Source organism: Empidonax traillii, unplaced genomic scaffold (genome assembly GCF_003031625.1).
Source record: "Empidonax traillii isolate 1590-97213 ecotype Southwest subspecies unplaced genomic scaffold, ASM303162v1 scaffold161:size1573837, whole genome shotgun sequence".
Lineage (NCBI taxonomy): Eukaryota > Metazoa > Chordata > Aves > Passeriformes > Tyrannidae > Empidonax > Empidonax traillii.
Window position 1 is genome coordinate 66,010 of NW_020955354.1, and position 22,633 is coordinate 88,642.

A 22,633-nucleotide genomic window follows, 5' to 3' on the forward strand; every position below is an offset into this window, starting at 1 on the left:
GTGCACCCTGAGGTGCTTGCACAGGGAGATGTGCCACAGGACTGTGGGGGTCGTGTCCCTCCTTCCCTGTTGTTCAGCTGCTTTCTGCCCCATTGCTTCCACATGGATCAAGGTTTGACTCCTGCTAAGAAAGTTTCCCCAAAGAGGATAATGCTGGCACTGGACCCTAATCTGCCAGGGTTTAATCCTGGGGCTGTGGGTGTCAGTGGGTGAAAGGCAGCAGGATTACCCTGATCCCTTTAGCTTGCTTTCTGATCTCCTTCTCCTCTGTAATTTGAGCTCTTATACTAATTGCTTCAGGCCTTGGGAATGGGGGGGTGTCAAGGGAGGTTTCCTGGGGGTGCAGCTTTCCCACTGGAGGTGGCTGCTCTGCTGTCCTTTGTACATCACCCCTTGATACGTGGGACAGTGCAGACAGTGAGAACTTGAGGTGACCTCCAAACGTCTCTAGAGAGAAACCATTCCATCCTGATGCCTAGCAAAGGGTCGCATTTCCTTGGAATAAGGTTAATCCTCCCTGCTACGGGGCAGGTCTGGGCAGAGGTGGCTGGCCCCATCAAACAACAGGATTAAATCAGGCACCAAGCGAGCAGCCATAGTGTGGTTTTGGTTTTCTCCAGGAGAAAATCCCTGACACTGGATTGTAGCAACATAAAACGAATGGGGGGGGTGCTATATAACCATATAACGAGGTGTAACTCTTGTGAAACCAGTCTTGATAGAAGCATCCATTAAAAATGGCCTGCTGAAAAAAATGGCATGCTGAAAGCTTGGGAGTTTGTGGCTGTTGAACATCTCCATGTGCAAATCAGGAGTCCCATAAAACCTTCCAAACCCATGATCTTGTAGGCACCACGGACCCTTGTGCTGTGCTGGTTAGATATTGGATAGTGGTTGTTTTGACAGTGTGGAAACTGGGCTATTTTCTAGAGTTTTGCCCTGTTTATTTTTGGAAATACGCAGGTTCCTTCCCACCTCACAGAAATCAGCGGTTCCTGATGGGGAAAATTGCTGTGAATGGCTGACAGTAAAGAGTTTTAAAACGCTAAGGATGCCCAACCCCTCATGGCAGATGCTGATGCACTGAGCTGCAGGTGCTCTTGCTGGATGTGCAATTGTTAGGGGGCTTTTTGCATACCTGGGAATGAGCTCAATGCGCGGAGCTGGCCCCACTCCATGGAATTGCTCCATGGATTTTCCTCGGGACGCCTCTTTCTTTCCTGACGGCTGCTTTGGGGCCGTGCCCGTTAACTTACATCTCAACCTGCCCTTCAGGTTTCCTTCGATGTGGCCGTGGAGGCGCGGAGCTGCCCTGCCGAGGACACGTCCCACACCTTCACCATCAAGCCCGCTGGCTTTCGGGACACGCTGGAGGTGGCCGTGACCTACAAGTGCCGCTGTGGCTGCACCGGCCACGCCGCGCCCGCCAGCGGCAAATGCAGCGGCAATGGGACCTACACCTGCGGGCTGTGCGAGTGCGACCCCGGCTACCTGGGGGCCAGGTGCGAGTGCGAGGAGGGGGCCAGCGGGGACATGCACCACGCCATGTGCCGGGAGGCGGAGGGCAAACCCCTCTGCAGCGGGAGAGGGGAGTGCAGCTGCAACCAGTGCCTGTGCTACGAGAGCGAGTTCGGAAACATCTACGGGCCCTTCTGCGAGTGTGATGACTTCTCCTGCGCCAGGTACAAGGGAGTCCTCTGCTCAGGTAGGAACCTTTCCTCCCTCATGCCCTCCACGTTGTGGCAGCTGGGGGCTGTGCACGGTGTGTGAGGGGCTGTGCCTGCCCCACCTGCCCAGATCTGTCCTGTGTCTGGAGAAATCTGTGCTCTCTTACTTTTCTTTATGGGAAAAAGGAGGGAGAGGTTTAAGTGCACCCAAAGTAAAGGACAAAAACATTGCATTATCCCAATCAGAACTGGGTTTGCAGTGTTGCAGTGAAAGGCTCTGTCCCTGCAGGCTTGTGTGCTGCCTGGGTCCCACAGAGATGAGCAGAGTCGTGGCTTTGGTGTTATTTTGATGTAACTATGCAAATCTCTTGCACACTAACATACATCCTTAGGAAAGCACAGGCTTCAGAATCCTCTGAAGCTTTTTGGTGTTTTCATAGGCTGGATTTTTTCTGTTTGTGCTATCCTTCCCTGCCTAGGCAGAAACAATCTTTTTTTAAAGATGAAGCATTTAGAGTAATCCCCTGGTGTATCGCAAGTGAAAGGAAAGGTTGTGTTTCTGGCTGTTACTTATTAGAGAAAAGCTGTGTTAAAGATTCCTAAAGGTATTTTATGTATAGATTTTTCTTCCCACTAGGAAAACAAGTCATTCATTGGGAAAGATGTAGCCAGTCAGCTTTGCTTAAACAAAGGCAGAGGAGTTATTTAGCTGTGTTTGCTAAAGTGCTTTTAAAACCTCGTCAGTCCAAGGTCACATAATTTACCTTGAACGTAATTGCCTGGATTAGCCCCCAGACATAATTACCCTAGTTGGATCTGGGCAAAGGTTTTTTTTTAATTTGTCTGCTTTCAAGCAAGTAAAATATTTCCTTAGCTGAAAATCCTGGACAGAATTTCTGAAACAAGTGTAAGCTTCGAAAAAAAATAGCTATTTTTCACATTTTCTCCAGGGAACTGGTGGGTTTTTTCCCTGCTGTTTACCTTGCCCTGCACATTTCAGAGCTGGGCAGTAAGTGATGGGGCACTCTTTGGTTGCAAGTTTCTGGCTAGCTGGGCAGTAAGTGATGGGGCACTCTTTGGTTGCAAGTTTCTGGCTGCTTGAGACAATCCTGTTGTTAGGTGGGTAGAGGATGTTTGTGCTAATTTTCCTGTAACCTGTTTTGTCACTGCTGAAGATAAGGCAGGTGATACTCTGGGTTTTGGAATTGCCTTGGAGCTCCCTGCTGCAGAGCAGTGAGAAAGGCCAGTACTACCTCCCACAGTGACTGCCCAGGCTGGGAGGGCTGGGACTCTCCCTGCTGATGCAGAAGCGGAAATAGGGGTGAGCAAGCAGGAAAAAGGTATTTGAAAGTAGATGGGGGAAAAAATAAACTCAACTGTGAAGTAATTAAGAGCAGTATTGCCTGGGGGTTCTCCACAGGACCATATTGCTTTGATAGCATCACTCCATCCAGAAGGGGTATATCTAAGGGCAGCAGTGCCATAAAGAGAGGTTGGAAGTTACTGGTGTAGCGGTTGCTGCAAGAGAAGGACACCCCTCTGCTCAAATTTCCTTTTCAGCAGGAGAGGCAGAGCTCTGCCGCTCCACAGGAAAGCAAGATGCGTTTCTTCTGCTGCACCTGCTTGATTCTGTCCCTGTGGAGGGTGTCTGGTGCTGGGAAGAGCAGCATAGCTGGTTTGGGATTTGCCAAAGTTTTTAAAAGTCATTTAAAAGTTGTTTTTATAGCTCTGAAAGAAAACAAAGGGTAGGCTGAGGCCAAGCAGCTTCTTTGCTCCAGGAATGGAATGGAGTCTGGCATGGGTGCGTGGGCTGGTTCTCCCTATGCCTCCTGGTATTTCTATTGTTCTTGGTTTGTTGGCTTCATTATTTGGGGTTTTTTTTTCAAATTCCAGCAGTTATGATGCTAAATCTGAGCTGCAGCAAGCGCTGGGCCAGTGGAATAACATTTTGAGGTGGTTTTGACACGCCAAGAGGCTTGGGATTTCACCAGCCTACCAAAAGTGCCTGAGCTTGGAGGTGGGGGGAGCTGTGTCCAAAGCTGCCCCTAACAAACAGCCTTCTGCTACCCAAACATCCCTGGGCACTTTTAGCAGATGCAAACTCTCTCCTTCCTACAAGTGGGGCCTTCTTGTAAAAGATCCTGTGTTTAGCTCAGCATTGGGCTGTGTAGACTTGGCAGCCAGAAGGGTTTAGGTGATGACTTGGGGCCAGGATGACTCTCAGGGCAGTTGCATGGGGTGTCCAGTTCCTGCTGTTCCTTCCAGGGAGTGAAATGCCACTCTGCCCTCACTCTGTCTTTTCCTGGGCACAATGTCTGTCCCTGAAAGGTTTGGCATCCTGGTACCCATCAGGCTGAATCCCACTGCAAGGGGAGAGCAACAGGTTTTAGCTAATGCACAAACCCAAAAAAGCAGCATGCAGGGAGCTGTCATTTTCCTGCAGATCACTGTTGTCTGTGTCCTTGCGAGGGAGTTTCTTGGCTTCCACCCATGGGGGGAACTCATCACTGTTGTCAAGGGCTTTGTTTATACTCTATGAATCCTCTGGTAGCATAGAAGGCACTTAATGCCTCTCAGTGCCTTGGTGATGACTGTTTTTTGAACAGTGTTTTCACCCCAGTGGAACCCAACCTGAGGTTTAGCACACAGGCTGTGGTGTCCCCCATCAGATGCATTTACACCTGCCCAAGCTGTTGAACGAGATGATATCATGAGCCTCTGAGTGCCTATCCCAGGCCGAGCCGGTAGGAAAGCAGACGGTCCAACCTGACCCGAGAGGAGGGGGAGGACCAGGAGGAAAGCACATTTTTCCAAGCTGAGAAGTAAAAATCCACTTATGCAAACTGCTTTGCACATGTGTGGCTGTGTTTCTTGCTCGCCTCAGCTCAGAGGCCCCATGAGCCCATCGCCAACCAGCCTGGACATTTCTTCCTTTTATGACCTGTAGCAAAGCTGTCCCCATCGAGTCACTGCCATGGCACAGGGATAGGTGGCATATTATGCTCAGGCATCCTCTATTCCCAGCAAAAGCCACAGAGGAGCAGGTTGAAATGGTCTGAAATGAAATTGTTTCTTGTCTCTTGGTATTTGGTCCTTTGGCCAGCAAAATCGTTTTTCATCCATGGGTCCATTCATAAATATTAGCAACTCATTTTATCAGCATTTTAGAGGAGCGATGCCTTCAGACAATGCTGCCTGTGGCTCCTGTCCTTTTGTAGTCCCCCGCATGAAGTGGAGAAGCAGATTTTGGGTGGGAGATAATGTAAAGAAGAAGCAAGAATTTAATTCCTATTAGTGGGAGGTTTAACATGCCTCCTGCATCTGTGAAGCAGGTGGGAAAAGGAGTCATTTATAACATGTCATAAATGTTGATTCAAGTCGCATCCAGCTCTTAGTCAATGCCATTTAGGCACTAAAAAGTGGTACTTGTTCTGTTGCTCCCCGAGTCTAGTTAACAGCTCCAGAACAGCTGTTTCAAACCATTAATCTGGCTTTTGGAAAGGCTGTGGGGGTCTTGCACAAGTGCTTTGTTCTTCCAAAGAAGTGCAACTGGTTATCTGCAGCACCATGCTCTGACAAAGCAGACAGTGGCTTCCCAAATCCTAGAATGCTTTGCTCCCAGTTTTAATGTGGATGGAGAAGTTGCCTTTATGCATTGAAACCTTCGCCACATTGCTCTGGCCTCTCTGCTCTTAAGTGTGGGTGGCTGTGGGAGAGGGGCTGAAAACTCTCCTGCCTTCAGCTGGGCTGGGGAAGGGGGCAGCTGGCTGCACAGCCCTGAGGCTTTTGAACCCCTTGGCTGCCTGCCAGGCAGTTTGACAAAGGAGGAAACATCTCTGTGCTAATTGCATTCCTGAAGGTCCCATAAAACTAGGTGGCGAGAGGGAGGAGGGGCCCCACTGAGGGCATCACACATTTGCCTCTAATGAAGAGAGACTGGCTTGCCAGAGGCCAAGCTTCATTAGCTTCACTGCCCCAGACCTATCTTTTCTTGGATAGGGGGATGCAGAGTAATATGGCATCATGGTGTCTCTAGAGAAATTTCCCCTCACCCATCACCACTGTTCCCCGGCTCCCTGTGTGGGTGTTGTTTGTGTGCTCTTCAGCCCAGGACTCTGGTTGTGCACAGACACTAATGAGGTGTAAGTGAAGAGCACTCACCACACTGCAGCCATTCCTCCCCTTAAATCACAAAGAATTTGTCTGGAAAATCCATACTGCCTGAGCAACACAGCAACTACTGATGTTGGTGCAGCTTTGGGATCACGTCTTTTGGGATTTCTCTTCTTCTTTTTTTTTTTTAGAATTAGACAATAAATCAGATTTATAAACACTATGCAACTATAAATCAAGCCCTGGAAAGTCTCTCAAGCTTGTAAACTGTGAGCATCTTAACTGGTTAAGGTGGCTAAAGATTGTGGCTGGCTAAAGAACAGCATGATGGTGATGCCTCAGAGCACAGGAGCTGGAGAATGGCCTCACTTACAGGCACAGGGCTTCCAGCGACACAAAAAACTCAGCTCAGCATTAAAGTGACGGATGTCAAATCTGCAAGTACCAGAATCACTTCTGAGATGGGATGTGAGAAGGGACAGCTCATTGGAAAGTGACTGCTTATTTTGCAGAGAAGCCAAGCTGATGTGTGATGTGCCTCCAGCTGCCCTCCAGAAACCACTTCAAAAATTGCTGAGGATGTACAAGTCCACAGTATTTACTTCTGAATGCTTCCTCTCTTGGTTTTAGTAAATGGGGAAGCTCAGGGAGGTTTTAGTTTTTACTAAAGCCCAGGGAGATAAGGCTATTCTGTTTGTTCTAACACAGCCTCAAGTTAGAAATCTCACTCATGCTTTTGCAATTTGTTTTTGCTATTCCCTGTCCTGAGAACGGTAATGGCATTTAGCAGTGCTGTGTTTGAGGGGATCTGGTGGGACAATGGCTCAGGTGCCAGTGCCCCAGTTTCTGGTCCTGCATTACAGCCCTGAGCTTTGAGAGTTACACTTGGGTTGGATGGTACTGCTGGTGTCTCCATCCTGGGGTTTCAGGTCAGGCCTGTTACTGTACAAATCACTATGCTCATGGACACATCTTAGGGAAATAGACTTTCTTCCACACACACTTTCGTAATTATTATTCACCTACCCAGTGGTAGTGCCTGGACAGAGGATACTGGTGTGCATGTGAATGCTCAGATGGGAGAATAAAGGTGATCCACATCTTTCAGATGCATACCAGAATTTTTTTTTGGTCTTAATTCTCTTCATTCCTAATATGTAAGCTTTTACCAGAAGAAGAAATGGGTAGTTGATTTATTAACTTCTGAGGTGCAGGTGGTAGGTTGAGTGTGGTTTGGGGAGGAAGGGAAGATTCCATTGTGCCCACTGTCTGTGGCCGTGCTGTGGGTGGGGTGGCATGAAGCAAAGGTACCCCTGCCAGAAGGGCAGAGGTTGGCCTGTGGCAGAAGGAAGATAGGGAACAGAGCCTAAACCACATCTGCATTGTTTCCTTTTAAGTTATGTCAAGTCTTGTTATCTTTATGTTTTTGATTTGGGTCTTTTTTTTTTTAATTTAGTTTGTGTAAAAAGGTGGAATCTGAGCACTGCCTAGTAAAAAAAGGACCTGAGGGGAGAGATAAAATGACCATATAAATATGGAAGTTAAAAATAGTCTTCTGGCAGTTGCTAAGTGCTAGTGCAGCTGTGAGCCATGCAGCTGCAGGGACATGCAGCTCTGTCTCTGGGGCAGCTGCCTTGCAGATCGATCCCTCTCTGCTTCCCGTGTGGGAGGAGGATGGGGAGCACACATCTACCAGCATATTTGAGGCTTATTTTGGTGGCAGAGGATGCAGTGTCAGCTCGGGTCACTGCGCTGCAGCCTCCCAGTACCAGTTGCTCTGTATTAGTCCCAGTCATTAGCAGCAGGCTGGGGGCTCAGGGGGCCCATCAGCAGCTGCGTGTGCTGTCAGGGCTGCAGGGCAGGGGAGAGTGGTTTGGGTGAGCAGAACCAAGTGAAGTCCTCTGAGCCAAAATCTTTTTCCATAAGAGTGGAGTATAGGAATTTGAATGTCCCTTTTCCTCACCAAAGAACAGGGTAGGGGACAAGAAGCTAAAAACCAGCTGAGGCTGGGCTATAAAACATGTAAGTATGTAGATGTGGTCACGCTGTGTGGCACAGGGTGCCCATTACTCCTTAGCAAACCTGGCTTCATATATCTTAAAGTCTCCTGCCTACAGAGCCACTTCATAGTCCAGGGGCCCTTATGGCCAGAATAAATAACAAGACAGTGTGGTAGCCTCTCTCTTTTAAGATATGGTCAAGGTTCAGTCAGACTGTATGTTTATCCTACAGCTTCCTAAAAACCTTTCTCCTTGCTGTATTCCCATCTGGCCTTTGCTTTTATCACCTGCAGAAGCTGCTCAGCTAAAGGCCCTGTCCCGAATGTAGATAAAACAAAAATAATCCACCTGAATAGGAAGGAAAAATAAACCTCTCACTTGCTGTGTCCCATAGCTGTGAGGAACTGAGGCCAGACTACGTGTGCCTGGGTGAGCATCCCCTCTCCAGCTTACATCCCCCCTCCAGCTGTGAAACATTTTGGCTCCGATAGAAATAGATTGCAAACATTTACTAAGAAATTAATCAAATGGGGCACCTCTGTTGTCCTCTTCCACTTTCAGGGTTAAACTGTGAAGCTGGGCATGCTCCACTTACTCTGAATTAGTATAAAGAAATGGAAGGTTTAGGTCAGCTCTGTTTACTTCCATCCTGTGGTTCAGGCTAAAAAAATGTAAGGTCCAGGTCAGCAGGGGCAGGCAGGGCTGAGGACTGTGATGGAGATTACCTGGAGGAGCAGCCACCCGAGTTCACCTTTATGCCACTCGAACGGACGCTGCTCTTGCCCTGCTTGTGAGATGTTTACTGATGTCAGCTGTTGGTTTTCCTGCATTCCTGCTTGACCTCCCGCAGAGCATGTGGCTGCCGTGCTGTTGCAAAATTTGGGGAGGCAGCACATCATTGCTCCAGCAGTGATTTGGAAAACATTTCTGCAGGTGAGGAAGGAACTGTGGAGGTGCCTGCTGCTGCCAACACATGTGAGATGTTGGCTTTTAGGTCTTGTCCTGGTGACAAGAGCTGGTGTCTGAGCCCTGAGGTCATCCCAGGCTGCTAGCCACAATGCCTTCCCGAAAGGGTGGGTCTGGCCATGCTTTGCCAGACCGCAGTGAGCTCTGAGAGCAACACTTGAAACCTCTCAGACTTTAGTGTGGAGTGTCATTGAGAAACTCTCCACTCTTTACGCAGTGTGAAGAGGAGAAATGACAGAGAGATGTATGGGACATGCCTGCCCACTGCAGGCAGGCTATACTGCCCCTACAGCCTGTACCCTGCACCAGAGAGGCACCTCTGTGGTAGGAAGCAGAGATGCCCAGCCCCAGGCTCCTAGATAATTTGAAAGGGTGGAGAGAGATTCCACCCTTGAGCTGTGTGAGTGGATGGCTGGCAGTCATATTCCTCTGTAGCAGTGTTTGACTTTTCCTTGCAAGCAAAGGGTTCCTGAGCATCAACCGCAGGGTGTCCCACAGTGTTCTGGGTGTGCTCATCTCCAGGAGCTGTGGCTCACAGCCCTGATGCAGAGAGGGGCTGAGAGCCACGTGGGAGGTGTTTTGCATTCCAAATTTAATCCTCATGAAGTCTGGCATGCAAATCCTCAGTGGCCTTTTGGAGGTGAATGGGGCTGACTCAGTCAGTGCATGTTTCCTCACATCTCCAGTCCTTGGGAGGCTCCTGAAACCTCCTTGCCACTTCCTCCTACAGTATCATTTCCATCCTTCCCCAATCTCTCTCTTCTTCTTCTTCTTCTCCAAATTTATTTTTTCCCCTTTAACTTGGTTTCTGTTCTCTTTCCCATTTAATCCTGAGTCATGCACCGCTGCCCTCCAAGAGCGTGAAGCTCCCCATCCTGCTCTGTGCCGCTTCAAAAGGCTGAACATCCCAGAGTTCAAGTGGCCTCTGGGCTGGGGCAAACAGCATGGGGTGACCCTCATCTGCTGGCTTTGACCTGTGAAAGCATGGCCAGTGATTCTAGCTGCAGTGTAAAAATGCCTGGTCCCCCCCTCTAATTGTGCTGCTAATGACCTCCCGTGCTGTGTTTCAGGTCAGAGGCTGCCCATCAGTGTAGTGGATGGTTCTTAGGTAGAATGCTCTGTGCTTGATGTATATGCTCCTCTACATTTCTTTCACAGTAAATAAATGCACTATTAGGTATTGTATCACTAGGCATTAGCGTTACATTGTTGCCTATCAAATAATATTGATTATTTAGGAGTGGTCCTTCTGGGTCTCTTTCAACTTGAGATATTTTATGATCTTTGCATGGATTTCTTACAGGAACACAAATGATACTTCCATTTGTGTTTGTGCTCAGTGCTGTGTTTATTCCTCACCTTCCTCGATGTTCCTGGCAGCAGGCATACCCTGCCTGCCCCACCTTGCTCACACCAGGGGTTTCTGTTGGTTTTCCACAATGAAACAGCAGCTGAGTTGGACTTTCTCTCCCCAGTGAATTGAGTACTGCTTCACCAGAGTTTCCATTCCTGGCACGAAGGGCAAAGCTGCCCTTTCTTACCCCTCCTTTCTCCCTGCCCAGGCTCTCTTTGCTGTCCAAGTCTTGCCATTCTTCCCAAATCTGGCAGCAGCTCCTTGAGGACCAACCCGCACAGAGCGCTGCTGTTTCTGCCTCTTTTCACTGTGGTTTCTCCTTGTCCTTGAGCGGACCTTTTGCAAGCGTTAGTGAATGCTAATGAGGCATTAAATGCCGGGCAGAATTAAAGAATACAGAAGTGACGTCTTCGACGTCTTTATGGGAGCCAGAGTCCCGACTCTGGATCTCTGCTCTTAAAGTGGCACAGCATGTGGGTTGCCATCGGGGGTGTCATCTGATGGTGCATACACGTACTCAAACCCCTTGTCCTGCTGCAGCTGCCCCCACCTATGGCCTGGAGCCCTGTAGAAAGTTCAAAAAAACCTCCACCAAGATGAACTCAGAAAAAAATGCCCACTTGCTCTCCAAAGAGAGAAGATGGTGTTAGAACAAACTCCCTTTGAATGCTCTTCTGGCCAGCATCTCACTGAGTTTGGTATTTGAATTTGGTCCATCTGATGAAAGTAACTAACAGAAATGCCCATTTGGAAATTAATGTTGTATTTGGAGTTTAGAGGCAGATGAAAGCCTCCCACCAGCAGGTGAGTGAAATTCTGTGTCTTCATTTCTTGTTCTCATGCAATGAAAACCTGTGAATTTTGCTCAGTTTGGTTTAAAAAATTGGCTTTAAATAATTGACCTGAAAGGGAAGTGCAGTGCAGGCTGTGGGTTCATTGTGTCTCCTTTTTTTTTTTTTTTTTTTTTTTTTTTTTTTTTTTTTTTTTTTTTTTTTTTTTTTTTTTTTTTTTTTTTTTTTTTTCTTATTTTGAGTGACATTCTGACTTCTTCCAGGTACTTTGGGAAGGGAGAAATCTGTTCTAAAACCATGGACCTTTGGTGAACTAGCATCACAGATTATGTGTTTGCATCCAAACGCAGAACTGGGCAAGGCTCCCATGGCACTGAATTTTGCAGAGGAAGAATCTTTCTCTGCTCCAGAGCTCCCTCCTCTCAACAAGGTCCAAGTGAAAGGACATTCATCCCACTTGGGCTTCAGCAGGATGGGAATTAGTCTGCTTTTCATTTGAAGGATGACCTGAACCATAGAGTTTGGCTCTGGAGTTCAGGGATTTGGGATCATGCAGCTTTGTTTTGGAGCCAGGTTTTATTTTAAGAATATATCTGGAGTTTTTTTGTGCAGTAGGAGCTGGTGGGAGTCTGCTCAGGCATCAGAGTGGGAAGATGAAGCTTGTCCTTCCTGGGAGCAGCATACCTCAGTGGAAGGGTTGCAGTGCTGTAAGTTTTCTCAAGACCTTTATCTGCCTTTCAGCGAAGTGCATGGTTACCATATGTCCCCTGATGTTTCTAAATCTTCCAGAGCCTTCACAGTGACTAGAGCTGAAGGCTAAGTGCAGAGTTGTCTAAGCAGACCTGGGCAGAGATGGGCAAGAAAGTATGTAAGTGATGGAGAAGCTCCTGTTTCTGGACTCATGGGTGTTGGTGGTGTCTGGGCAGGGCTGGGAGAGCCAAGTGGAATATGCTTTTCTTGTCAAGCACCTTTATTTGTCAGGCCTTTTGGAGAGAAAGGAAACAAATGGAGAGAGTTGCATCCAGAGGGGTTTTGTCTGTGAGCAAGTCTCATCTGTTAGGGGGCTGGAGAGCTGGCTGGAGAGGAGCACTGCTGTAAGAGAGGTGTTAGTGCATCCCATGGTAGACCCAATAAACACCTGCACGTGAAGAGATGGAGGTTGATAGAAAAGGACAGTGGCCCTTTTTTGAGTGAGAGGTTTGGAGGGAAACACAGGAGGAGGAAAACCCCAGAGGATTCCCACACACCCCTATCTTCTGATCTGGCTTAAGGAATGATGTGAATTGTTAGCAGTTCCTTCAGTGCCTTCCATGTCAGCTGCTTAAGGGGCGACAAAGTCAAGGATGAGCATGTGCCCAATGTGGTGGGATGGTATTTGGGTTTATGGCTCAAAGGAAACACCCATCCCTGTTGTCACCACTCAGGCTGAAGCACTTGTGTCTCTGGGAGAACCTGGCAGCAGCCTTTGCCCCATATCTCTCCCTGCATTGGTAGCAGAGATGGCAGCAGGACCTAAAAGCTCCAATTCCCAGCTCTGGGTCTCCATCCAAAAGGCCACGTGTGGCAGGCTTGGCTGAGGCACTAACATAAGCATAAGTCAAGAGATTTGTGAAGTGCTGAGCTTACTTGGAAAAAAGAAAAAGAAAAAAAAAAAGGAAGGTTTTATTTTAAGAAATGCAGCTTTAGATCTCTTTCAGGAAATGACTCCTTGCTGCCCATTTTGGCTTTCTGGTGGATCATCAGCCATATCTTGTGGTTGTGTTTCACCTCCGCTTCTGCAGCAGAGAGAAGGAAAATGAGGAAAGGCTGGCCAGGGCTGCCACAGGAAATCCGCCTGCCTCGGATTGCTCTCAGCTGCCTTCATGAGACAGCACTTTCCAAAACCCTGTCTCCCCTGTCCAGTGCTCATTTAACCCAGAAATTCCCAAGTGAATGAGAAATTGGCGTACTGAGGTGGTGTTTTTTTTTTGCAATGGCAGTGCTGCACCGTGGTGTTTGCTGTCAGTAATGTTGAGCTGGTGATGGGGCTTGTAGTGCCCATGGCTAAATTAGCAGCTCAAGCCTGTATTTATTCCTTAACTTTTGGTTTCATTAGTCTGCATGTCTGAAGCTATTTTTGATGACTGATGAGCTCAACCAGCGCTAGGATTGAAATAAAGGCTTATTTAAAGCCTTGGCAGTTCTTGGTCAAACCCATATGCTTCAGGATATAAATATCCGTTGCGATTGAAAGATGCACAGATCCATGGTGTCTGGTGTAAATAACATTCAGAAAAGCACTATTTACTTATAACTGACCTCTTAGTGTTTGTTTTGTTGCTTCAGTATTGCGTTGTGGATAAATGTGTGGGCAAGCTCTCTTCTGGTGTGAATGGAGGCAGTCAGGGGATGAATTTCAGATTACACAGAAACCTTGGTCCCTTGACATTCATCTGTCTGTGTTTACATAGTAGCCTGGCTTTCACAAGGAGGTTGTTATGCTCAGCAGGCTCCAGGGATTGGGGATGCTCTGGCCAACCTGCCACCCTTGTTTCCCCTGCCAGACTGTCATGACCCAGGGAATGGATCCTAAACCCATCCCCACTGTCTAAAATTTCCAGAGCTCTCCCGACTCCCTACTGGTGCTGACCATCTGGCAGAGCCTTGGACCTAAGCTGTGCCATGGGCAGACTGCCTCACCTCGCCTTGCCTGGCCTCTTAATGTGCAGTGCTGGCGGCTTTGAGTCATGGAAAGAGATCAGTGGGATGATTTATTTGCCTAAACAGGCACTGTCTTACCATAGGCCTTTCCCAAATGGAAAGGTCTATATTTTCCAAGTGTTCAAAGCCTCTTCTGCTGCCCTTCTTCCTCCCACTCAAAATGTGCTGCTCACAGAGCCTCTCCCACAAATTTTGAGCGCTTCTGCTGAGAGATTGGCTGGTCTGGTACAAAACCGATGCTCAAGCAGTGCTCTGCATCAGTAGGGTTTGACGTCCTCTCTCATAAGCAGATGTCTTTGATGAGTCCACACCTCAGAAGTACAAACAAAGTTTGGCTTCTGCACTGGGGCTCTCCAGATGTTGGGCACAGCAGCCCTTGGCTTCTTAAGGGGATGGCAGTGGGGAATCTGCAAATTGTTTGCCATCCCTTATTTCTTTAAATTGTTTTTCCTTTGGGGCTTTTTCTATTTCAAACTAGTTGTTCAAGTAACCAAAAATGACAAAAGCACAGCCTTTTGCAGGTCCTGACCCACAGTCTGAATGCGAGCACAGAGGTGAAGAAAATAAGTGGCTTAATTTAATGGGAAGAAAATACAGTATGATCTTTCCCCTCCCGAGTGTTCAGAAGCCAAGAAACTGGCTTAAAAATCATGAGGATTTTTTTTTTCTTCTGTGGTAGACACATCAGTTTAATTTTCTAGAAGGTTTGAAAAAAAATAGAGTGTTGAAGGGAGCTTGTTTTCAAACATTTTTGCCCTCTCCATAAAAGCTGAGATGATATTTTTTCTTTCAAAAGAAAGCTGCTATTTTTGCATAACTTTGTGATACACAGAAGTTGGAAGCTTTAGGAAAACCACAATCTATTCTATCAAAATCCCTAGTGAGAGAGCTTTTAGTGCATTGAGTTTCAGACCTCTTGGTACGATTCCTAAAAGGCGGACAGTTATCGCAGGAGGCAGATGGGCTGTCCCGCTAAGCGGGGTCACAGCCTGCGCTCAGGAAGCCTGGGATGAAATCAGGGTCAGAGGCTGGAAGCTTCTGCCAGAAGCTGCTATCCCAGTTCGACAGTGATCTTGCCTGGGGACCAGAGCAACAAGACACAGCACTGGTGTGGGAATGCCAGGCCGGGTTTTTGTGGTGCCGGGGTGAGGGCAGGGAGGATTTGGCCTATAACTGTAATCCTGGTGGGCAGCTGAGGGGGGAAGGCAGAGGCAGCTGGGGTGAAATGAGGATGGTTGGATGTCCTGCCAAACGCTGCCTGAGTGACAGCGAGAGGTGCAGCCCAGCCAGGACACAGCAGTGGGATGGGGATCTGTTTCAAGGCAGAGAGAGAGAGGGAAGCACCAGCTGGGCTGTGGGTCTCAGTCCACCTTGGTGGCCTTGCTGGGAAGAGGATGCCTCCAAGAAACAATGCGTTCCATGGCTCCTGCCCTGATGGATCCCAGACTAGTCAAACTTAGTGTGGGGACTGCTCTTCCCCCACAGGAGCATTGCTTTCCTCTGCTAAGCCCTCCCAGCATGCTTCTGCAGCCTCCCTGATACATGTACTGTGTTAGCCCCCTAATAGTCAAGAACTGCCTGGAAAGATGATGTCAAATTCAAAGGAAGCATTTAATTTCTCATCTTTTAAACTTCTAAGCTTGTCTCATTGCAAGGACGGGAACAGAAGAAAATATTTCTTGTTATGTTTGGGGAACATAATGAATGTATTTTGGCTTCACAAACCAGCTTTTATAGAGAATATGCAATCTCAAAGTTTGAGGGGGTTAAAGTCCAGGGTGATGTCCTGCACCACGAGACTGCTGCTTGTGCAGAGGTGTCTTGAAACACACCCTCCTTGAGAACACACTGTCATTTTGGAAATGAAACTGGGAAGTAAAGCAGAGGTTTTTCATGGCTATGGTGGTGGAAGGTTTCCTGCAGACATGATCTTAGATGGCACAGAGACTACTTGACCACATCAGCACTGTTTGTGACCACAGGAGAGCTGGGACTAGAAATGCACAGCACATTTTCCTGCAAAATGTGAGTACCGGGTAGGACTCTGCAAACCTCAGCTCTGGGTCACCATCACCATTAGCCTCAGTGCCATATAGCCTTGAGGCTACTCTCAGATTGTGTCCTGAGCAGGAGGACAGAGAAGATTCCCATCTCCAGTGCTCCAGGTGGATGTTGGGAAGTGGGATGATTCCTGTTGCGTCCATATGAGAAATGAATGTTTCCCATTCTTGGAGTTTCAGGCTGTGTGGAAGATGAATGGCACCAGAAATGGAGCTCATGATGCTTGCGGGAGTAGCCACTCTTTTGAACTGATGTAGGCAGAGAAGATTGTGACATCTTTGCCATTAAAGGTCTAGATGGAAAATTCCCACTCTTATTTGCCATGGTGAGCTGCGATTTCTTGCATAGTGAGCCAGTGTGGCCAAGGCAGGAAACACACGTCAACATGTTTTTAAATTTTAAGGTCACACCCCACGCTTAGTCACCCTCATACAGAACAGCTTTTTCTTCATCCCCTTCAATAAACAAAACCACTTCCTCTAAGATGCTGTTTCTTAAGTTTTCCCATCACAGTGGTTTAATAGGATGTGTTATTTGGAAATGGCCGTCTCCCACCCAACAGTCAGTCCAGGCTCCATCTCCAGCCTGGCAGGGGCTGGAAGGGATGTGCAGTCTCTCTAGCCTCCTATGGCCTCGCACTGATGCCTTTAAAAACAGAATCATTTTATGGTTCAGAGGTGGATTACCAGTGGATTCACTGGGCTCTGTGGTGTCCTAGGAGAATTGAGCTAAGGCTGACGATACAGGGGCTCTGCGCCTCTGTCCAGTAGCAAGGGGTCAGGACCAGGGGGTGATATGAATGCCATTGGCTTGTTTCTCTTGTTCCTCACAGCTCAAATTCAAGCCTGGGTACATTTACTGTATGCCATGTATATGAATTCCCAGTACCAGTTGCTTTGGATTCCTTGAAATAGTGCCCACTTAAGAAAACCATGATTTATAGCTAATTTGGAAACATGCATTGCCATGGAGGCACCAGACCTTCTGCGTGTGAGAGACCAATCACCTGAATTAATTGTGAATGAAAGCCAGACACCCCGTGTGGTTTGTCTGTGAAGCGGAGGTCACGAGGGTCCCAGTTCTGCAGCTGCACCCTCAGCAGCAGCAGTTGTGGGCGTAGCTGTGCCCATGAGCTCAAACCCAAAGCTTTGGAGGGAGGGGTCAAACCAAACCTGCCTGTACCTCTGTGTCTGGGGAAAGGGCAAGGATGTCGCCATGAAGGAAAACAGAGCAAGGGATTTTAATCTCCATCAGATGTAGGCAGGGAAGGAGGTCACCTCTAGAGATCTTGTAAACATAATCTCCTCTGTCTGGTAATGTTTGAATTTTCAGGCTGGATCCAAAGCAAACGGTGGGAGTGCAAAAGAGGCTGTAGGAGGGCAACTTGTGGTGTTCTGGGACATATGAGATGCCTAGTAAAACAGAAGGTGCTCCTGTGACTTTTGGCAAGGGATATAGCTTGACAATCCACAGCCTCTCTTGTAATCTTGGCGCGATGAGAGAGGCAGGGAGATCAGCGGTTTTGTGTCGATGAAAGGAGCATGTATATAATTTATCATGTCTGGGGTGCTTCAGGCTGTTTCCAAAGGGAAAGCTGAGCTGTTATGAGGTTGCTGATGAGCCTCGTATACAAACCCTTCAGCTCTATAAACTGTGCCTTCAAAGGCATCCCTTCTCCTAGGGGCTGACCAAGGAGGAATTCAAGCAGCCTCTTCAGTAAGCTGATGGATGCTTCTCTGAAACCAGCTGCTCGGCAGCCAGCCACTGCTCTTACTGTCACTGAAAGCCTTGGAGCCTGTTGACTTTCTCAGGCCATTGCTAAACCCCATAGTTGCAAGAGGATGCTTCAGTGGAGGAGTGCCCTCACTCGATTGGTGCCTTCATCCATCCATGCTGTGAGCTGCCTTGAGTTAATCCCTGAGAGGGTTCAGCTGGTCCCAGCAACCTTTGTGGCTCTGGCTGGGACACAAAGGTCCTGTTTGGACACAGAACACAGTGCTTGTTGATTTAATTTTTTTTTTTTGAGGTTTTTGGGACAACTTCTTAAGTAAAACTGTTAGGAAAGAAGAGTAGGAAAGACTTTATGAAGTGGGCAACCTGCTAGGCTTTTTGCTGGTAAACTCTGGGTTCAAAACCAGCAAGGAAACACTGCTCCATTTTCATCTTCATATCTCGATGCAGACAGAGAAAGAAGAGATTAACTCATACAAAAGTAGGAAGGGAGAGGTGCCCATTTGTCTTGAGCAACTACAGGGGGAAGCTGGGAGATCAGTGACTAGGTATTTTTTGCTGCTAAATGTTGATATTAATTTGATATCTAGGTGTTTCCCGTCACCATCTGTTTGTTGCTCTACCAAATAAGGTCTCTGTGGCAGCTCTTCCTGGTGGGCTGCTGGTCTCTCCTGCATAGGGGCAGCCATAGCACCCATTGCTGGCCCCGAACGCTGCTGACGCCTCTCCCCTGCTCTTGCCTTCAGGTCACGGAGAGTGTCACTGCGGGGAGTGCAAGTGCCACGCTGGTTACATCGGGGACAACTGCAACTGCTCCACCGAGATGGACAGCTGTGTTTCCAGTGATGGCCAGATGTGCAGCGGCAGGGGCGCCTGTGTCTGTGGGAAGTGTCAGTGTACCGAGCCAGGCGCTTTCGGAGAGACCTGTGAGAAGTGTCCCACCTGCCCAGGTGTCTGTAGCACTAAAAGGTACTCATGGGCATTTCAGGAGGGACTTCTTGCTGGTGGGAAGGGCAGCTCTTTGTATCCTGGGACACTTTTCAGCTAAGGAATTAACTCCTGCTTTGTTAAACATGGGAGCCCATGCCAAGCAACCTGAAAGTATCCCAGGTAGAGCAACAACACGTGTTGCTGCCCAAGTTGTCATGGAGCTTCATGTCCCTGGTCATTTCCCAGTGTTGTCCCACTCTTTGGGAAAGGCTGGCAACCACAGTTTTGCTGCACTCTGAGCTGCAAATGCCTGGGCCCAGAGAGCTGTGAGCTGCAGAGGAGAGGAGGATGGGGCCTCATAGCAGTGGAGGTGGCCTGGGCATCAGTCTCAGATTTAGTACAGAGCAGTGCTGCCTGCCTTTATCTCAGGCAAGATGGATTTTGCAGTGCAGCTCCTGACATCCAAAGGGCAAAAAGACCCCAAACCTCCCAGTTGTTTTACACCTTAATTGAATCCACCCCTAGAATAAATCTATCCTTGAGATGGAGATGTGGTGCAGATGTGCAGCCTCCAGACCAGCAGTCAGGGACGTGTGCTGGACCTTCCAAGGGGTGAATCTCTGTGTTCACGCAGTTTCTCGTGGGTGCCTTATCTTCCCCTCTGTGTGTGCTCCTGCAGGGACTGCATTGAATGCAAGCTGTTTAACTCAGGAAGACTGGCTGATAACCAAACCTGCCAAAAGCACTGCAAGGACGAGATCATCACCACTGTGGATGTTCTCGGTAAGTTGGCAGCAGCAGGACTGCAGGCGGTGGGGGCCAGTGACTGTGCTTGAACTCCTCTTAACCAGATCAAGACACATCTGTAAAGAAAGCCTGAGGGAACACCTGGTATTTAGAAATGTGTATGTGCAGGTCATGTGTGTATGTGTATATGTGGTATGTGTGGCGCTCTCTGCAGGCTATAATTTATAATGAAGTAAAAAACTCTTTGATTTTAAATAACATCTTACCACATCTAGCCACTACTGCCAGGACAAGGAGCAAGGAGAGTGGGATGAGGTCAGATGAGACAGAAGATGAGATGAGCCGTGAGAGAGTGCAAAAGGACAAAGTATCACCCAAAAAAAGGCATTCCCTAATCTTCGGAGAATTCATCTTGGAAGGAGTGAGCTTGTAAGGAAAAGCAAAGCTGTTTTGGAAACGACTTCTGCTTTGGGGGACCTGACTGCTACAAGTCATCCTGGCAAGGTCCTCTCTTGCCCTTTGTGCCCTTTTCTAGAAGTCACCCCACTTGTATGGGGGTGACTGCAGCCCTACTCTCTCAGCAGATTACTTTCTCCCCCTTCTTTTCAAGATCCATTCTGGGAGTCCCTGGTTGCTATATAGGGAAGTAGAGGGAATCCAAACTTGTGACAGCATTAATCACAATCCTGACCTTGGCCTTAGCCATACCCCTTGGGGAGAGGGTTGTAGATCAGTCAGGGATAAATTACTGTCCACATCTGATGTTTCCTTCTTTTCCCATAGTTTATAGAGGTAGGAGTGCCCTATCTCGCCCTTTCACTCCTTTCCCCCTGAGTTGCCTGCAGGTGATGTTTTTCCCATTTTCCTCCCACATCCAGTGTCTAGCTTTTAAATTATGACCAGTGAGGTTTCCTGCCTTTCCATTTGGGATGCTTGCTCTTGTTCTCTCCATTCTCCCTGCAGTTCAGCTGAGAGTGCACCTACACCAGCACACTGTGAGAGGTGTGGAAGTCCAAACCACACAAAGCTCCTTTCTAATGCTTGGCTGGCCCGTGTTTCTTAGAAGCCAGCAAATACTGGGGGTTAAAGCTCATCCCTCCTGCCTGGTACCATGCCGAAGCCAGCTTTTGTGCTGACTGTGCCCTGGAAGGTGAGGCTGGGCTATGGTTTGCCAACTGCCTGCATGGCTTTCAGAGAAAAACAGAGTCAAAGTTCTGGTTTAAGACGTTTTGGGGAATTGTGCTTATGCTTCTGTTGAACTATTGCAGTCAGATTGCACATGGTGCTATGGCTTGGAGATCTGGGATGCTAGAGAAAGAGGTAAAGCAAAATATTCCTCAAGAAAGCTCTTGGGTACTATGGACTTCTTCACAGGAAAACTTTGCCAAATCCTGGTTTTCAAGCACTCCTGTATTATTTAGCACACATTAAAAGTCCCTGCTGAGAGGCTAAATGCTGATTATTTGTCACAGAATACATAGGTAGTACCCTGGCAGAGGAGGATGGGACTTTCTTAAATATCAAGTTGCAATGAGCACACCCTGGAGCATCCCAAGTGCCTTTTGACTCCGAGTATGAAGCAGCCAGTGATCCAAAGCTTTATATAGCAGAGGCATCAATCACTGGACTCATAAGCCAGAATGCTGCCTTGTGGGAGGCTTGTATGACTTGCTTTGGACTCTGCAGAATCTCCTTCACTTCTGCAGTTACATTTGCATTCCTGGTGGTTCCAGAGAGGAAGTTTCAACATGAGAGGAGCATGAGCTGAACCTGGCAACAGCACACATCAGTGAACCTGAAAACTCAGTGAGGCCTTCACACCTCTCTATGTGGACATGTGATCTCTGAAACCTAGTGAAGACCAACAGAGATAATTACTATTGAGGCTTTAATCCCTGTCTCTTTTAGCAGAATAGCGGTGCAAGGATGGGAGTGAAAGCAGCTCGGCCTGCAGGAACTAAGGTTTGCTGCTCAACTCAGAAAGTCAAGCAGCATGGAAGTTTTATCTATATTAATCTAATTAGTACTTTACTTTGTAGCAATCAGCACTTCTCCAGCCCTGCCTTTGCTACCACTGTGTAGATAGAACAGGTTTTCCTGTCCCAGGGTAGGAACAGCTGAGGTTTGTCCACACCAGAAACTTGTCAGGACTCACCAGAGTGGCAGCTGCATCTGGGCTCAGCTGTTGAAATGTAGGGTATTAATCTTTAAACTGTATGCAGGTCAAAGGCATTGAAAGGAAAAACAAACAGACAGGAGAGGGCTAAGGGGCTGGAGTAGCAGTGGTCATTAATGCGATCATTTTTCAGCATGACAGACAGGCAGGGATAGGAGTGAGGAGGAGAGCTGTGGGAAGCATTTTCCAGGTACCTAAGGCAAGGGCATGTCTTTGCCAGCCAACATCATTTAGTCCCTAAATCCCTTCCTCTCCCGTGGCATGCTCAGCCCATGCAGGCCTGCAGAGACATGCTCAGCAGAGCTATCTCCTATGGCTAGAGATGCTGCCCCGTCTCCCTCCAGTCACTGTCCCTGCAACGGGGACACCCTGACAAGCTGTGGCCATGCAGGGCAGTGGCTCTGCTGAAATCGTGCCTGAAGAGAGAGCTGCAAACCTTAGGTGATGGCTTTGCTGAATCTTAAATTGCTTCTGTGAAGCAGCCTTCCTCAGGGAGCATCTTAGAGTGACCAGAGCAGTGACAAGCTCTGCCTGGTGTATGTTAGACAGGCAAACACATGGTACCTGTATAGCCTTGGGAATAAAGTCCTCTCATTTCTTGTGGTCCATCTACACATCATCTTTCCAACCAACTCATCCCTTCCCCCTCCCTCCCTCCCCCTCTCCTCCCTTTCCCATTTTCCTCTTCTATCTCCCTCTTTAAAAACAAACTTCTCAGCCATTTCCGGAACTGGAGCCACTCAGCACAGCTGGAGCATGAGCTGGCCACAGGCTGCTGCTGCTGGCCCCATCTCAGTCTGTGCCCCTTGTTTTCTGTTCACCTTCCACTCTTCAAGAAATTTAGCAAATTAAGAAGAAAACAGCATTTATTGCCAAAGCAGACTTGTGTGACAGAAGAAAGTTGTATGTGTGTGTGTGAGAGAGAGAGAGAGAGAGAGGTTGAGTCTGTCATGGGACATTTGCCAAGTGCCACATTTTTTCAAGCAGTAAATCTGGACACTGCTCAGTCACAATTTGCATGAGTCGTGATGAAAGTGTGCTGCTTCCCAGGCCTGCTCCCCAAATAAAATTCTGTGACTCTGCATCTCGTTCCAGAAACAGATGACCCGAACGCGATCCTCTGCGCCTACCCGGTGAACAACTGCGTCATGAAGTTCACCTACTTGGAGCTTCCCAGTGGGAAATCCAACCTCACCGTCCTCAAAGAGCCAGGTTGGCATTGCCTTGGATTTCCTTTTTAACAGCAGAGGCTGCCCCAGGAGAGGTGATGGGCTGCTGGGGAGCCTGACGGGTTGCAGCAAGGCTGGTTTCACTGGCTATGTGTGTGAGCAGATAAACAGGGACAATTTAAACTGAAGTGTTTTATAGTGCTGGAAACCCAACTACAAATGCTCCCA

At 48.1% G+C, this 22,633-nt stretch overlaps 1 protein-coding gene across 1 annotated transcript in view; it reads left to right on the forward strand.

Moving 5' to 3' along the window:
- Positions 1 to 22,633, forward strand: part of ITGB5 (integrin subunit beta 5) — a 59,442-nt gene that overhangs the window by 33,981 nt on the left and 2,828 nt on the right. The window contains exons 10-13 of the mRNA XM_027885123.1: positions 1,276 to 1,705; positions 18,130 to 18,352; positions 18,993 to 19,096; positions 22,332 to 22,448. Of these exons, the coding sequence (XP_027740924.1) occupies positions 1,276 to 1,705; positions 18,130 to 18,352; positions 18,993 to 19,096; positions 22,332 to 22,448 (874 nt within the window). The remainder of the gene's footprint in view (positions 1 to 1,275; positions 1,706 to 18,129; positions 18,353 to 18,992; positions 19,097 to 22,331; positions 22,449 to 22,633) is intronic.